This window comes from Diabrotica virgifera, chromosome 5, assembly GCF_917563875.1.
Source record: "Diabrotica virgifera virgifera chromosome 5, PGI_DIABVI_V3a".
NCBI lineage: Eukaryota > Metazoa > Arthropoda > Insecta > Coleoptera > Chrysomelidae > Diabrotica > Diabrotica virgifera.
Genome location: NC_065447.1, coordinates 174,062,752 through 174,081,968, shown reverse-complemented (window position 1 = coordinate 174,081,968; position 19,217 = coordinate 174,062,752). Strand labels below are relative to the sequence as shown.

Sequence of the window (19,217 nt, the reverse complement as noted above, 5' to 3'; positions counted from 1 at the left end):
ACTGACTTTTACACTCACTCTAAGATTTTATACCGGGTGTCCATCTATATTTTCCCCCATTTTAACTGCCTATAACTTCTAAACGGCTCAAGATAGAAATATGCGGTTTTCGCTGAAATGTTTTATTTTAGTAAAATTTTTATCTGAATGGATTAAATTTTTTATATCGCTTTCAAATACGAAAAAAAAATGGCGGATTTTTGAAAAAAACTTTGTTGACTTTTTTTTAATGGAACACCCAGTATATTTTTTTGTAAATTGAAAGAAAGGTCATTCATATATCCAGCGATATAAAGTTTTTCAAAATCGGTTGTCAAATGACTGAGTAATTAATTTTTAAAATGAGAGGTGCAACTCTCTAACTAAGCAAATTTATATTATGTTATGTGATTTCCACATTGCATCTCTCATTTTAAAAATTAATTGCTCAGTCATTTGACAACCGATTTTGAAAATTTTTATATCGCGAGATAGGTAAATGACCGTTTTTTCAATTTTTTAGGTAAATGGCCATTGCAGCTTCAAAAATTGGTCATTTACCTATCCAGCGATATAATTTTTTTTAAAATTGGTTGTCAAATGACTGAGAAATTAATTTTTAAAATGAGAGATGCAATGTGAAAATCACAACATAATAATATCATTTTGCTTAGTTACATGTTATTTAGGTATGTGATATCCACGCTGCACCTCTCATTTTAAAAATTAATTACTCAGTGATTTGACAACCGATTTTAAAAAACTTTATATCGCTGGATAGGTGAATGATCGTTCTTTCAATTCACAAAAAATATACTGGGTGTTCCATTAAAAAAAAGTCAACAAAGTTTTTTTCAAAAATCCGCCATTTTTATTTTCGTAATTGAAATCGATATAAAAAACTCAATCGATTCATACAAAACTTTTAGTAAAATAAAACATTTCAGCGAAAACCGCATATTTCTATCTTGAGCCGTTTAGAAGTTATAGGCAGTTAAAATGGGGGAAAATATAGATGGACACCCGGTATTTTATCTTACATAATGTTACATGTTTTTTTAATAATTATGATATTTTCTATACTTAACCTACTTCTGGATGTGAATTCCTCGTTAATATTAAACACTTAACAGAAAAATATACATTTTTATACATAAAGTACTAATATACATGGGCATTTGTTTTAAACAAAATTAATTTATTATTTTATGGCTTATTAAAATTGTCGCACTTTTATTTAATTATAATGTATATTTAAGTTTTAATTAATTGGAGGAGAATGTAACAAGATTATACATATAGTGTATGTTTTATCTATTCCAATAAAGGCTTTGACAAAGTCTTCTTCTTCAAGTGCCACCTCCGCGACGGAGGTCGGCAATAATCATAGCTATTCGGACTTTGGAGACGGCCGCTCTGAAAAGTTCATTTGATGTACATCCGTACCATTCTCTCATTCATAATGAGTTGGAGCAAGTTGTATCTCTCTATACGTGTAAAATGTCCGAGATATTCCAGTTTTCTGGTTTTGATTGTATTTAAGACTTCCATTTCTTTATTTATCTTTCTCAGAACCTCTTTGTTTGTGACGTGTTCTGTCCATGATGTTTTGACAAAGTAAATTATTATAAAAAATGATAGATATTTCTGAAAAAATAAAGCCCAATAATAAGACCTACAATCAGTGTAAAAATTATCAAGAAGAGAGAATAAACTCATATTTATTGAAAAATCAACCATAGTAGACTCTGTCTTAAAGAACAAAAAAATTTACTGTTATTAAAATATACAATCAAAATAATTAACTAATATGCATATAAAATTTAATACCTTTTTATATATAGCTTAAGTTTGGTTTTAGAACGAAAGACACTTTTTGACATTTTACATGCCAAAAGTTTTTATTGTGGCTATGTTGTGGTTCCCTGCCATAATATTATCAACATGGGATAGGATAAATGAACTGGAAGACCCAACCTACAACCATGTCGTAGACACATCTAACTTTTATGTAAGTATATAGATAATATAATATATAAGCATTCTATGTTAAGCAGTACGTTATAAAGAAAACGTTTAAGAGAAAAAAATATTCTTTTTCTTCTAATACTCCACCAATGAAGGTTGGCTATAATAAACACTGCAAATTTGTTATCTAATTGATTTCTTCTAGTATATTAAATTTTACTCAAATTTTAACGGCAGCAATATATACAGCAATTGTAATTGAAATTAAATTGAAATTAATCTTTTTTTAGATTGTTAAAGCATTTTTCTACATTTTTGGAGTCGTATACTTATTGTATTTATCAATTTTGATATTGAGGGCTTATACAGAATTGAGGTCGATGCCATTTTTTGGTAAGTTAATTTCCGTATTTTACTATTTTTAATGTAAATTTTATACTTTTCGTAAGTTAGGTGGTTGTTACGTAAAATCTGCAGTCATACAATCCAATACAAGTAGAAAATCATCTTACAAAAGTTAAAACTGTGTAAAGTATATTAGACCAGAGAAATTACCAAAAAAGCCTTTTTTGTAGCACTCGTTAATACAGGTATCTAACAACGGCTTTTGATAAATTTTATGATTGCTGATAACAATACGTAATAAACAAAATATGCAAAAAATTAAACGCCATTTTTCGTTTATAAACAATGTGTATCAATGTTAGATCACTATTTGATTTGAAATACTAAACTTTACGTTATACACTGGTAAATTATATGAAAAAGTTACACAGTTTTTCTAAAAAAGCATATGCTTCAAAATGAGAGTTTGTAAATTTATTTTTGTTAATTTGTTACTTAGTGATTGCATTTATACTTCAAAAGTCCCTTTTTTGAAAATTATTGATACCTTTTCTAAAAATGCACATTATAGCCCAGTAAATGAACGGTAAATACGGTGATACCGTGTAATTTTCAGGGGCAACTCCGAATTGAATGAAAATTTGGATTTAGGTTCTACTTACCCTCCACTTCAAAGTTGAATTTGTGACGTTGGTTGCTTTTACTTGGGGGTGACAGTTACCCCTTCTCGCGGGTGAAGAAACGCATATTTAAAATAAGCCCGAAAATGGATAAATTGACTGATTATCAGCAACTTTTTGTTCTATAATGTTTTTTATGTAAGTCAATACTTTTCGAGTTATTTGCGATTGAAAATATTTATTTTTCGAGAAAAAACTACGTTTCCAGACGGTTTTTCGCAAATAACCCAAAAAGTAAATATTTTATCAAAAAAAATATTTTTAGCAAAAATGTAGTTTAGAAAAAAAAAACGAAAAGAATTGTGTATTCGTTAAGTCGATAGATCCAGCAAAAGCTCGTTTGCAGCTCATGAAAAATACGTTTTTGTTCGTCCAATTCCAAATCGAATATTTCATCGTGGAATAACCAAAAAATGAAGCACTTTTCAGGAAAAACCGTATAGGCTTTTATAAAGTGTTTTAAAAAATATTTATTTTAATTGTTCATAAAAGTGTCTAGCATTAAAAATAAGCGAATTACGTTCAAAATAAAGTCGGCCCCTTTTTTTGTTAAAAAATATCATGAAAATCTCCCCGTGTTTAGTTCCCCGATCTCCGAATGAAATTAATCGTTACCGCTTTACAAACAATTTACTTTCTATTATCTATTTTTTTTAAGATCTGTCAGTTTCACCGGTTTAAAGTGCTTATTTTTGAAAGGGTTATAGTTAAAAGGACTAGAACGAGTCACTAATCACGAGTACATGCAAAATTTGAACAACCACATCTTAACCAATTTTTGTCTTACAGAAAAACAAAATGAAACTGGCCTATTTATAACAGCAAAACCTACATTGTTTTATTCTTTGAGATTTTTCGTATCCCTAATACTTTTTAAGTTATTTTGAAAAAAGAAATTTTTCCAAAATTAAAAAAAAATTTATTTTAAAACCAAATTTTTTCAAAAATAAGCACTTCAAACAGGTCAAACTTACAGATCATGTAACCAATACACATACTTACATTTAAAGTAAATGGTAAAGCGGTAACGATTAATTTTATTTAGGGTGCTAACTTAAGGGATATTTTCACGATTTTTTTTACCAAAAAAAAAAGGAGCCAACTTTTTGTTCAGCGTAACTCGTTTATTTTGATGCTAGAAATTTCTGTAAAAATAAAAAATAAAGCTTGTTTTAAACAATTTTAAAAATGTTAATAAGTTTTTCCCGGAAATTGCTTATTTTTTGCTGATTTCACTTTGAAATATTCGATTATTGGAATGAGACGAATAAGAACATATTTTTCATGACCTATAACTTTGCTTTTACTCGGTTTATAGACTTTACTGATACACCATTTTTTTCGCTTTTTCATAGGCTGCACTTTTACTAAGAACATTTTTTTTTTGATAAAATATTTATTTTTTGTTACTGAAAACCTAGTTTTTTGTCCAAAAATAAACATTTTCAATCGCAAATAACTCGAAAAGTATTGACATAAAATATTCTATTATATAGAACGAAAGTTGATTATATTCAGTCAGTTTATCCATTTCCGGGCTTATTTTAAACACGCGTTTTTTCACTTCCCTGAAGGGGTGACTGTCACCCCCCGAGTAAAAGCAACCAACGGCACAAATTCAACTTCGAAGTGGAGGGTAAGTAGAACCTAAATCCAAATTTTCATGCAATTCGGAGTTGCCCCTGAAAATTACACTCCAAAACGTCATTTACTGGACTATTAAAACAAACTTTCAATTCGCTTGCGAAATGGGACAAGATCACAATTATTAGCAGTAAATAATATTGATAAATTTTACTTAATAGTTCTTGAAAAATTGAATTAATTTATCCCAGAAAGCTTGTATCTACATCTACAACGTTGTTATGTCAATGACATACATGCATGTATAAACATAATATATCTTGATGGATCTCTCGTCGAGAACCAGTATCCCTGTCTTTACTGATTATAATTATTGTTTTATTAGCAATTTTTATGAGGTTTTTTGATTCGAATGACCCGTTTGCAATAGCAATTTAATAGTATAGGTAGAAATTTTTGAAGTTATACTTTATATAAAATTTCATAATACTGCGCGCATGCGCACACAGACAGGCTGGCGTTTAGTTGCTAAATCTTTCTAGTTCTGTATAAATAAGTAGATAACCTATGTATATTCTGGCACATCCCCTAAATCGCAACCCTTAAATATTAATAAATGCCAAACGGCTTAACGTAGGATGACGTGTGACGTATCGTTGGAAAGGGGATGAAAAAGGGGGTTGAATGCAGTACGTGGCGTGCGCATCGGAATATGCCAAAAGGGCATTACGTCATATCTTCGTTTCTATTGGTCCGATTTTGACGTAAGAGGGCTCGTTGGAACGGGGAGGGGGTAAAGAACACACAAAAAACAAAGATGGCGGCATTGCCAAAACGGCATTACAGCATATCTTCGTTGCTATTGGTCCGATTTTGACGTAAGAGGGCTCGTCAGAACGGGGAGGGAGTAACGAATAAGTTGAGACAAAAAACAAAGATGGCGGCAGTGCCAAAACGGCATTACAGCATATCTTTGTTGCTATTGGTCCGATTTTGACGTATGGGGTGTCAAATAAAAGCGGTGGTGACACAGAAGCCAACTGTCAATTCTTCTTCTTCTTTTCGTTTGTCAATTCTTCTTTTTTTCCGTATAGTGCCTAACAGAACGTGACATTCGACATCTTTGTTGTCATTGGTCCGATTTTGACGTATGGGGTGTCAAATGAAAGCGGTAACGACACAGAAGCCAACTGTCAATTCTTCTTCTTCTTTTCGTTTGTCAATTCTTCTTCTTTTCCGTATAGTGCCTAACAGAACGTGACATTTGACGTATGACGTGACATTTATGTGTGACGTGGCATAGCGCTGACATTCGACGCAGAACGTGACATTTGACGTAGATATGTGACATTGTTCAGTTTTCCGTCCGACATTTGACGCAGAACGTGGCATTTATGAGACATTGTGACACTGAACATGTTCAGTATTGATATGAATCCCACCGAGTACATACATAGGGTTATGGAATTTCAAACTAAGCTTAATCAGTTAAATAAAGATATTAAATCATATGAGGATATAAAACAAATTAAAAGACATTTCGATAGTTTGCATATTGAGGACAAAACGTGGAAGCCTGAAGAGTTGAATTTACAGCAGCAGCAGCAAGGTCTTTACGCTTTTAGAAAACTACCACAAGCTACATATCCATTGAGACGTATTCAGCCTACACCATGGGTGCCAGCAACAACACCAGCGAGTATGTGAAAAGTGAAATAGACAATGTCTTTGCAATGTCTTGTGTAATATTAGCATCTATATTTATCTTAATTTTAAAAATTATGTTTGAAATTGTAAAGAGAAAATTTGAATCTTCATGTAATATAAGACTTGATCAGTAAATAAGGTGTTTAAATAAAAAAGCAAAAATCTCTATCTAAAAATATTTATTTATACATAGAAAAATTACAATGGTAATATTGTATAAGAAAACCAGTGACGTAGACGATCCACATTTCTTTCTGTACACGAAAATAGTCCAACGGCGTGACAGGGGTTTGTAGCAGGACCAACGTTTCCAGTAGCAAGAGGCGTGCCATCAAACTTGCAAACATCAATAATAAGGGGAAAAACTCCAAAAATGTGACATTTCTTGCTTAAAAATTCTGCTTTTTGTTCTCCTCGAACGTATATGTAATCGGCTGCATACAACAACTTGGTTTCTAGTATTTCACTTATTTTGGACAATTCTACTGCTCCATCAGAATATCGAATGCCAAGCAGTTTTTTCTCAACGTATGATGCTGTCTTCTTATCATCATTACTTAGCGCATTGAATGGTTTCGGAGGTAAAAAGATGTAATGACTTCGTTTAAAACCTATTTCGATGGTAAGTTCTTTGAGAACAAACCACCCGTCCACAGCGAATCCCTGAATATCTACGAATGCTACTCTCATGATGACTGCTCTTGTACTACTGACACTTTATGCGTCTAATTTAGACTTTTTACAATTTCGGTAAGTGGGTAGTACTCCATTACGCATTCGTGAATTATAATGCAGTAGGCCTTGGTATTTTCGGGAAAACCATTATGTGCTTCAATATCGAGTTTTACGTCAACAGTGGATGCTTTCATGCTTTCTTCTTGTTTTGAACAGTCGATGACGAACAATGCACGATTCTTGAAAGCTGAGAAATCGAGTAGAGATCGCTTTTGTTGGGAATGTACGTAGCTGGGATAAAATTCGGTATAGTTGAAATAGGCCTCGTTGTAGTCAGTTTTGCTGAAATCCAACTGCATTCTCTCGTTTGGCCAATATTCTCCATTTAAGGATAATCTAATACTTTGGATGCTAACATTGTCAAATAAGGTAGGATCAGCTGTAATCGTGTTACGTTTGCCTGTTTGAAAGAAAACAATGACATAACGTGGTCTTTCAACTGATGTGCTAGTTTTAACGGCCCAAACTTCACGCCTAGCACCTTTGGTAATGGTAGGCAATTCGTGCAATTCCCACTTTCTAAATGGAATAACTATAGGTTGATCTTGTTGAATGGACTTCATTAGTTCTAATTTAATTTCGTCATTTGGAAATATGTGCTTCACTCTGAGTTCAATGTTGGTGATGTTAATCTTTGCTTTTGTAGTTTCATCAGTAATAATTAAACAATCGTTGTCGTTTCGAGCTCGAACTAGTCTTATTGTTTGACGACCACACGTAATCATTGGATAATCGTTGAAAATGTTAAAAATATGCTTAAGAGGTATCTGTATGTTGAATGAATTATCTGCATCGTGTAGAATGGGATCATTAGGGTAATTCCAACCCGCCATAACCATATAATGGGAATCTTCTTGATTGTAACACGTCATGGCACGTACAGCACTTACGATACCAGGATCCCGCACTGTTTCCATCTCCCGTGCGCTTTCGCTCTACGTACACGAATCGAAAAGAAAAGCACCCACATTGTTGGCTAGTTTGACTACGCCAGATCCTTCTTTATCGACGAGTGATCCTTTAATGCACAACAAGGTTTCGCTCATTGCAAAAAACGAGTCAACTTGATTAATGCTAAATTCTACAATATCATTGCAGTTGAATGATTTGATGAATGGTGCATATGTTCGGTATTCGGCCTTTCGAATCGACTCATCAAACATTGGCTTACGATAAATATCAAATATTGGAGGCATTACGATGTTGTCTGAACATTCTTGTTTTTCATACATTGTTGTAATTTTTTAGTTTAAAACCAAGTGATTGTAAAAACAATTTTTTTGCGAACGTAAGAGGTTTCCGCTTCGACACAACTAATGGTGTTCTTTTAATATGATGTTGTCGCTTGGACGGCTGCACAACTAATGGTGTCCTTTGAGCAGTAGATGACCTTATTACTAGTCCCATTTCCCTCTTGATCTAAGTTCCAGCACCAATGTGCTCTCTTCTCCTCTAAAGTTTACAGGTCGTCCTTCTTGATCGAGAGCCAAGACAGTGATATTGGTAAGTTCACGCTGCGACACAACGGGTAAATACAACAAATTGTGAGGAGTTTCGTCAATTGCGTACCCAGGATTTGATCGTATGACAAATTCGTAGATCGTATGAGCAGGTCTGTTACCGTCGAAGGCTCCAGTACTAATGTTACATTCAAAGCGTATGCTAGATACTTTAATAATCCTAACAGGTAGATTCGAAGAATGTATCCGTCCAGGATTGAGTATTGCCGGAGAAAATCCCAATACTGTACCAAGGCTATCAGGTTGCTTAAACGAAATCCTATATTTGCTAAATATTTGACACTGCAACGTGTTGTGGTTAGGTTTTAGACTAAATATCGATTCTGGTTTAAGCTCATTGTCAGCACCCAGTTTCTTTTGTATGTATTCTTCAATATCGGCAATTTCATAACATCCATCGGGAAAAGCAAAGTTTTGCCATTTGTTTTTGTCATTGCAGTAATAAAACTTGTTATTTTCAATGTTTGGTATACTGTTGTAGGAATGGAAGGCACGAAGAGCTATTTCGTAATCTTTTTTCGGATCCAACACGATTGGTGTGGGTGGTTGAAATGAAAATGTATAAGTGGTACTAACTACTCTCAACAACTGCGACATGATGACTGATTCAAGTCGATAGATTAATAGATTTATATATATAGGTGAATAAACACCATTTTTTTCACATATTTTTTATTTGTTCTAAAGCAAGTTTACATAAATGACAAGATGCTTGAGAATCGGGTGGCCCACCCCAGTGAGTCCTCCAATCTGGTCTGTTGTAATGTACGAAGCACGGAAGTAGTATCTGCAAGTTAAATTCTCCTCGATATTCCCCAGGAAATTTATGCCATACACTTAACAATTCTGAAGGTCTAACAGTCCGTATAATATACTCTAGCGGTATGTGTTTTAGTTCTTCTTCACTATATTCTGTAAAACATTTTTCGCGAAACATATGGGACATAAGCAATCTACTACTGTCCATTATATAAAAACTTTAAGCATAAATGCCCACAAACGATTTGATTGTAAGTTTGATACTGGTGATTATTGTAGAAAATTCTGGCACGTGCACCCAGATATTTCACAAGTTCTTTGGTCGGCTTCAAATTACCAAATGAATCGAAATATTCCACGTCGTTGTTTATCTTTCTATATGCTACCCAATGTGTTCCGTTATGCGCGGACACATCCAAGTTAACTATTGCACATTCTCGTTGTCGAGGACCGTCTCTAGGCAGAGCGTCATTCATGAAAACTCCTCGAAAATGTGGTATGTTAAGTATTTTCGCGTAATGTGCAATGTCCAAGTCATACAGCGGACGATTGGGCAGCTTTATTGGAAGTTTTTTTTCAAATACAAGCCGAATCCGCCTCTGGGTTTCTTACGTAGGTACAGGCCTGAACCGATATGTTCCATTGCCTTATTATGACGTATATCCTCTTCCAATTTCTTTTGGGCATTTTTTGCGTCGACCACAGTTTTTGCCACCCCCGCAGCACCACCCGCTAAAGCCCCCAATGCCGAAAGACCAGCAAAGAGAGGTATGAGTGGTAGGAAACCTCCAGATTTTAGTGGTAATACGCGAGGAACGTCAATTTCTTTTCGGCCGCCAAGTCTTTTGATTATGGATTTTGCAATTCGTACAGCAGTCAAAGCAGTATTGTGTAACGATGCTCCTCTCTTCATGGACTTTGCAATTTTTGAGACAACATCGCGATTGAAAGAGTAACGCCCCTTTCTTCCACGACGTAACTGACATCCCATTCCCAATTTTCTTTTCGTCTTCATTCCACCGGTTACAAGTAAGGCAGCAGTTTTTTCACCAAAGCTAGCGTCTTTCGACTTGAATCGCTCCCAGGCTCTATTTTCCAATTCCTTATCGGCCTTGTGACGTTCTTCGAGAGATGAATGTTGCGGGTAAGCGATATCGTGTTGTTTACAAGCTGCGTCTAATGGATTAATGCCTGGATCTCCACGTGCAAGACGTTTTTGTAGTTTTGTTCCAGCTATAAAGAACGTATTTTTTTACTTATAAAACACAACAAAATTGTCGCAAAGTTACTTACGTCCACAGTACTGATAACCGCCAGGAATATGTAGCTCAAATGGCAGTTTATTAATTAAAGAGTTCACGAGACCTCCTCCTTCGACGACCAACATTGGACTGATGCCATGCAAGTGATGACATCTATAATATATTGCCGTACTTATGTACTACACTTGCCACACGATGAAGATCGTTCAACAAGAGCAGACGTTGCCAATTGATAATCTGGACATTGTCCAGAAAGTGACAGTCAGTAAACATGGTAAATTGCTACCAAACTCATTTAGAGCCATTATTTGCGGTCCAAGTGGGTGCGGAAAAACGAATGTCATGCTATCACTTTTATTTAATCCGAATGGCGCCAAATTCAAAAATGTCTATGTTTATTCGAAATCCCTCTAGATGCACTACCTACAGTCACTGAGGAATACAACAATACAAAGCACAGTAAAACAGGATACAAGCCATCTCATGTCAACAAATCCAACGAAAAAGCCATTTTAAACAAAAGTTATAGTCATTTAAAGATTGCTGGTCCACGAAGATTTAAAGTTGGCGACATTGTACGTATATCAAAGGCAAAACATTTCTTTGAAAAGGCCTACACTCCCAATTGGACTACAGAATTATTTAGAATTGTACAAGTTAAGATAACGAATCCTATAACGTATTTGCTCGAAGACATGCAAGGTACACTGATTAGCGGCGGGTTTTACGAAGAAGAATTACAGAAAACAAAAAATCCCGACATTTACTTGGTTGAAAAAGTACTTAGACGAAAAGGCAATAAAATGTATGTTAAATGGTTAGGATTGGATAGCAAACACAACAGTTGGATTACTAGTTCAGATGTAGTTTAAGGATCTATATTTCGATACGCCGCGTAGACATACATTTTTTAGAAAATGCTGACAATTACACGCAAAGAGTGGGGGATTGAAAAAGTATAAATTCTCTCAGCAACCATCCCTCACATTCAGTTTGAGTTTCTCCAACCGACTTGTGTATTCAGTTGCAACAGCAGTACTATGGCTTCTCAAGATAGCGGATACGAAAGTGAAGAGACAATTATCTACGACGCTGAATTAGATCGAGTACTGGAAAAATATGAAGAAGCTGCCAAAGATGAACCATATTATTTATTGGAAACTACCTATCCAATAGGATGTTTTCACATAAAAATCTCTAGCTCGACAGTTTTCTCCATCCATTATTCTGTACCAACATGGTAAATTTACAAGAATCAGTTAAACACATTCGAGTGGACTACCCTAATTGAGATGTTTATACAAATTATGGAAGAATTTTTCATACCACCTTTGCCCACCTGTTCCGATGAGTACGATCCAATCGAATTTGAGTGTGGTGATTTCTGCAAACTAAGACAATTGGTAATGGAAAATGTAAAGTTCCTGACTATCGAGAAACATGGAATCGAATATTATTTATGTGAAGATGATGTAAGCCAGATCCTGAGAGCAAACATTGATTTAGTGTCTCAACGAGTGTCGTTATTGGACAATTTACAGTTTTTTTCGTATTATAGAAATGTTGTATACTTTATTCAGCAAAATTGTCATAAGAGTAACAGTTTATATAGTCGACTTCACGCTTTAACTGCGTTTTGTGGAATTTTTCCAGATACTTTGTTAAGTCAAGCTTTGAATGAATATGTATGGTATTATAGCAATAAAGTTGTAAATGATTTGGATAATTGTTAATAAATAATATTAATAAAATATGTTGTCTTTTATTTTTTGACTTTAGAGAGTGTAACAGAGGTTATCAGAGGTCAGCAGAGGGTAGCAGAGCGCAGCAGAGGGTAGCAGAGGGTAACAGAGGGTAGCAGAGGGTCACAGAGGATAACAGAGGCTAGCAGAGGGTCACAGAGGATAACAGAGGCTAGCAGAGGGTACCAGAGACGTACAGACGTCATCAGAGACAAGCTAACAGAAGGCACAGACGATCACAGAGCGGTATAAGGGGTCAGCAGAGTGTAGCAGAGCGGAGCAGAAGGTAATAGAGATTAGCAGACGGTAGCAGAGCGCAGCAGAGGATAGCAAGTCGAATGTCACGTCATTCACGTCACGTCATTTACGTCCTACGTCACATGTCACGTCATTCACGTCACGTCATTCACGTTCTGCGTCGAATTTCACGTCATTCACGTCCTACGTCGAATGTCACATATCTACGTCAAATGTCACGTTCTGCGTCTAATTTCACGTCATTCACGTCCTACGTCAAATGTCACGTTCTGCGTCAAATGTCGGACGGAAAACTGAACAATGTCATATAAATGTCACGTCATACGTCAAATGTCACGTTCTGTTAGGCACTATACGGAAAAGAAGAAGAATTGACAGTCAATATTGAACGTTGACAGAAGAAGAATTGACAGTTGGCTTCTGTGTCGTTACCGCTTTCATTTGACACCCCATACGTCAAAATCGGACCAATGACAACAAAGATGTCGAATGTCACATATCTACGTCAAATGTCACGTTCTGCGTCGAATGTCAGCGCTTTGCCACGTCACACATAAATGTCACGTCATACGTCAAATGTCACGTTCTGTTAGGCACTATACGGAAAAGAAGAATTGACAGTTAATATTGAACGTTGACAGAAGAAGAATTGACAGTTGGCTTCTGTGTCGTTACCGCTTTCATTTGACACCCCATACGTCAAAATCGGACCAATGACAACAAAGATGTCGAATGTCACGTTCTGTTAGGCACTATACGGAAAAGTAGAAGAATTGACAAACGAAAAGAAGAAGAAGAATTGACAGTTGGCTTCTGTGTCACGACCGCTTTTATTTGACACCCCATACGTCAAAATCGGACCAATAGCAACAAAGATATGCTGTAATGCCGTTTTGGCACTGCCGCCATCTTTGTTTTTTGTCTCAACTTATTCGTTACCCCCTCCCCGTTCCGACGAGCCCTCTTACGTCAAAATCGGACCAATAGAAAAGAAGATATGACGTAATGCCCTTTTGGCACTGGCGCCATCTTTTTTTTTGTCTCAACTTATTCGTTACCCCCTCCCCGTTCCGACGAGCCCTCTTACGTCAAAATCGGACCAATAGAAACGAAGATATGACGTAATGCCCTTTTGGCATATTCCGATGCGCACGCCACATACTGCGTTCAACCCCCTTTTTCATCCCCTTTCCAACGATACGTCACACGTCATCCTACGTTAAGCCGTTTGGCATTTATTAATATTTAAGGGTTGCGATTTAGGGGATGTGCCAGAACATACATAGGTTATCTACTTAAATATATCAGTGCAAGAAAAGGTGTGAAAAGAATATATTAGTGTTTTTAGTAAATATATTTATTATAATTTTTGTGTCTTTGGATTTGTCTTCCTCAGGAGTAAGATGAGTATTATTAAAACATTTTATTGTATATTTATTATAATCTTATCCGTCTTATCTAGTAAGAAATTCGATTACATTCAGAAATACACAAGCTAGAACTAACCTTACATGTTGAATTCTCCTCTATACATCATGTGCAGCTATTATAATGCCTTAAGTATTTACTGCGATATATTTAACTGCAGTTTAAAGCAACTTATTTCTATGGCCAAGATCTACCTAGGTGATTAATAATTTATTTCTTTACGTTCAATAGTATGTTGTTCGTTGCTAATCTTTCAAATTATGTATCAGCGCAAATAAGCCATTAAAATAATATATTAGTGTTTTTTTAGTAAATGTATTATTTATTATAATTTTTGTATCTGGATTTGTCTTCCTTGGGCGTAAAATAATAAAATATCTATTTTCATATTTCACATGTCACCACCGTGATGTGTGGTGTATATGCGAAACGTCAATAACAGGCGCCTTGATAGCCTGGTTGGTAGGGCATTGGAGCAGAGATCCAGAGATCGCGAGATCGCGGGTTCAAATCCCGGACGATTCATATTCTTTTTTTTATTTTTGGCATTGTTATATTTTGGTTAATTTTTGGTAATTATTGTTAATTTTTTGTATTATAACTGTCAAGTATATTTATTTCGTTGAAATTGTACATATAAGTACATATATGTACATATGTATAATAGAAGTATAACTTCTTACGTGCGTACAAAGTACACACACATTCTTTTTTTAATTTAGTATTAATTATATAATTATATTAGAATATAATATGTACCTATTTTAGTAATTTGTGTCAGTTTTAATAGTATTTTTTATTAGTAATTATCAACATGTAGGGGAGATCGGGACAAAAAGGACCACCTAACACTTTTTTACTTGTAGCTGCCAAACTTAATAAGTAATGACAACACCACCCTAACCATAGATTTCAATAAGACTCTTTATTATAATGCTTAACAAAAAATGAAAAATAAAGTAACAAGTTTTAAAAAAACTACAACTTAAAGTGAAAATGGCGTCCGGTCCTGTATGCCGAGCAAACGCGACCTTTAGTTAGTATTTGCAAAATTCGCATAGAAACATATCTTCGTCTTCTTCTACACCAGCACATGCATCATGTGCCCCCATTTATTGCATTTCTGACACTCTATCCAGCCCTCTTCCTTCTTGTTCCCACTATAGGCTTCATTGCAAATACATCTGAATCTTCACTACTGTCACTGCAATCTTTTACTGGCTGTTTTTTCTTTGACACAAGCTTCAAACTTCGAACGTGGTTCTGAAATTCTTTGCGTGGTTTTGGTTTTGTTATCTTGCCTCTAATTTTCCTAATTTCCTTTTGTTTCTCAAGATCATCTTTATTTGGGGTGCTTGTCAAAATCTTCGATATCTCCTTTTTAGTATTGGCTTTGTGCTTTTTCTTATATTCGCTGGGTTTTGGACACAGAAGTTAAAGTAGGTCTGTGAAAGAACTAGCATTAATATCTGCATCAGCCTGCTTACTGGTACCAGGTTGAGGAGAATAATTATCAGATCTACCGGTTGAAGTTGCAGACAATTGCTGAATTGGAGTGGCAGGTCTAGGAGAGCGAATTATTTCAGATTTGTACAATGCTGACGTGGACAAATCTTCCAAGATGCAAGTTTGGAAAACAGTATCAAATAATGTTGCAAGCAGAAAGTCAGTTTCGTCAAATATACAGTCGGAAAAATGAAAGAATACCCATGAACGAACATATAAAACACGCTGTATTTTCCTGTCACCGTATCACACAAAAAATTGGCCAGCGCCAGTACATGTAATAATTATTGTTACATGTACTTGCACTGGACAATTTTCTTTGTGACACGGTGACAGGAAAATACAGCGTGTTTTATATGTTCGTTCATGGGTATTCTTTCATTTTTCCGACTGTATCTCTGTTATATGGAAATATGACACTTTTTTCAAATCCTTTAGTGCCCTTTTCTACTTTTTGAAAAGCTTCGCAGCATAATTCTACCGTTTCGTATATGGATATTTTTTCTCCAGGATGGGAAGTCAGGTAATAATCACATTGAATTTATGAATTCAGCTTTGAAATAGTAAAATCGAGAGGGTGCAAATCCCTTCGTTTGTAAACCAGCTTTGGCGTATCATGAACGGCTGGCTCATTTTTAAAGGACTCTTATGATTTCTTTTTGTCAAAACTTAAACTTTTAATATTTCAAATGGTAATTTTTAAATTTCTTAATGTTTATAAACAAAGCCCCGTGAGTTTTTGAAAAAACGGGATAAGTCAGGTTCTAAGGTCTAAGAGTCGTAAAACATTGTACTTTAAAATTCGTGTAAAAATGCCGATTAAAATCGGCATAAAAAAGGATTAACTTCCTACATATTGATGTGTCTGAGTCATTTTAAGTGGTTTCAAACTTAAAATCACAGTACTTTTGCAACTATTTTACAATGTTTATATCAATGTGTATATATCAATGTAATTGCTTTTTGGACTTAATATTAACACACAACCTATTTTTAGGCCTTCGATTGAAATTTTTAACCTTATTAATGTTGGTGGTACTGGTAATAAGCTGCGTCATAACAGTACTGAGATTTGGTGTGGGCGTTTTGGAAGACAACTTTGTTGCCCAACTGTCAACGCACTATAGTAATTCTTCCCAATTTATGTCATTTTATGGGTTATTAAATTTCTACCTATATGCCATGGCATATGTGTATTCTCCAGGAAACAGAAACATACACGGTAAGTTTTATAAACAGCCATAACATTACAGTGTATACAGGGTGTAACAAAAAGTTAAGTTAGAAATTGATTAATATATTCTGGAGTAAAAATTAGCCGGATTTAACATTAATTATCTTAATACAAAAAATATTCACAAAAAAAGGTTATAGCCCTTTAATATTACAAAATATTTGTTTAATATATCGTGAACTGTTTGATGTTTTATAATGAGCATGGACACGTAAACTTATGGTAAGATCTTTAAATATGCTTTAAACCAGGTAACAATTTTAAGTGATATAGAAATTGAGTCAATACTTGCAAAACAATAAAGTTTGTATTTTAATAGTTGTTACACAATCATGGGGCAACCGGTTTCGATGCTTACAATTTCTGCCTCATCATCAGGCCCAGTATATACATAAAGTCTTCACAATTACAAACTACAAGCGAAAAATCACAAAAAGACAAAATTGTACATATTTATATAAACAATTATGTCTTGATTTAAAACAAAATAAATACAATAAAGCAAAACAACCGTAGAGTATTGATTTTAGTAGTCTATAGAGTGTATATTGAGACATTTTGCCATTGGCAGTGAACAATCTGATTAGAATTGCTAAAACTTTTGTCTTTTTGTGATTTTTAGTTTGTAGTTTGTAATTGTGAAGACTTTATGTACTGGGCCTGATGATGAGACAGAAATTGTAAGCCTCGAAACCGGTTGCCCCATGACTTTGTAACAACTATTAAAATACAAACTTTAAGATTGCGCGTATTGACTCAATTCCTATATCCAATATTATAATGGACTCGCATTGGCAACCCTTTCATCAATTTTAAGGGAGTTGTGTTCCTTCAAACCACTTCAAATTTTTGGGTACGTTTTAATTAAAATATTATTGCGAAACCATTAATTTAACTATGATTTATACATAAAACAGCCCCATTGTATACACGTGCCCCTTAACCTGGGAGCAGTCGCGCCGTTAGAAAAAATTTAACATTTTATCCTTTTCCGTGATAACTATTTTTTATTATTTACTATACTATTTTTTTTCTATGAAAAATTTTGCAACATAATTTGCCACTCGTAAGTGCCTCGAGGAAATTGTAGTAATGCGTGGGAATTTTTTTTAATTTTTATTATTTTTTTTATTTTTTTATTTTTTTTTGTGGAGTTTATGGCTTTGGTGAGAACCAATTAGCTTTAAAATTCTTAAAATAGACATTTTTAACATAACAAGTAGGTAAATAAAAATATTATAAAATAGAAATTCGTTTTAAATTCGTATTTAAATTCGTATTGCGAGATTTTTTCTCTACGCGCAACTGCTTACGTGACAGAAGTGAGCGCGACTGCTCCCGGGTTAACTGGCGCATGCTCAGTAAGGAAACCTGTTACAACTCTGAGCTGATTCCTACTTGTTTTCAGCAATAATTCAGCCCTGCTAGTACATATTTGTCCGATTTAGCCCTACTAGCACATGTTTGTCCAATATACATCTTGACATGTGTTTGACCAGGTACACCCTCCCAGTGTGAGTTCTGTTGGCTTCGGATCTGGGCATTTTTCCGTTCGCAGACGATGCTTTTTGAAACTCTCACGAGAGGCTCTGGAACCAAGTATTTTGTAGCTGATGCTCTCTTGGAAAGTTCATCAGATCTTTTATTGCCGTATATGCCGCGATGACCTGGAACCCACACCAGTGTAATACTGTTATGTAATACTACACTAATCTAGAGTTCAGCTTCGAAAGTGATTCAGTTGTTTTCTCTTGCACACTGCAATATCTCTACCACCCATTGCTCTTTTGCTTCTCTGCACTTTCTACGAATATTTTTGTTGAGTTCCCTAGATATCGGCATTTTTTTATTCTTTTCCGACCATTCCTTCATTAAATTTAAAATCTCGTCGGTCGTCCAGGATTGTTTTATTGTTTGTGTTTAGAAACCAATATCATGTTTCTGCGTTTCAAGGGGCGATACTCGCATCGCTATTTACTCTTAGCTTATGTACCGGACTCGATGTTCTGCATCCTAACTTTTAATTTTGTGTGGCTGTTATCTTCAACAGTGAGTCAGTTTTGTGTCTAGGCGCTTTTGTGATGTGGCAAGATTAACGTGTTTTAATCGACGTATTTTTACTCCATTACTATTGGATTGTGATCGCTACTTGCGTCTGCTCCAGGGTATGTTCTTGCTAATTTGACTAGTTATTGGAGAGACTTATTTATTAATATATAGTCTATTACAGCAGTTCTCAATCTGTGGTACATGTACCACTGATGGTACATATTATTTGTGGTGGTACACAAAACGCCAAAACAGCCAAAATCAGCACCACTATTATAGTTAATTAGATTACCTATGTAGCATAGGTAGGTATTTCAGTTAGGTGGTACCAAAAATAATAAAAAGTATTTTGTGGTACCTACATGACTCAAAAAGATTTAGAATCACTGGTCTATAGATATCTTACTTGATGTTCTTTGCAATCAGCAGGGAATCACCAAGTATACAGGCGGTGATGATGT

General features: G+C 34.9%; 1 protein-coding gene across 1 annotated transcript in view; it reads left to right on the top strand.

Annotated features, from left to right (window-relative positions):
- LOC126885216 (transmembrane protein 181) overlaps positions 1-19,217 on the top strand; it is a 97,453-nt gene that overhangs the window by 72,617 nt on the left and 5,619 nt on the right. Inside the window, exons 10-12 of the mRNA XM_050651670.1 lie at positions 1,841-1,990; positions 2,238-2,340; positions 16,471-16,695. Of these exons, the coding sequence (XP_050507627.1) occupies positions 1,841-1,990; positions 2,238-2,340; positions 16,471-16,695 (478 nt within the window). The remainder of the gene's footprint in view (positions 1-1,840; positions 1,991-2,237; positions 2,341-16,470; positions 16,696-19,217) is intronic.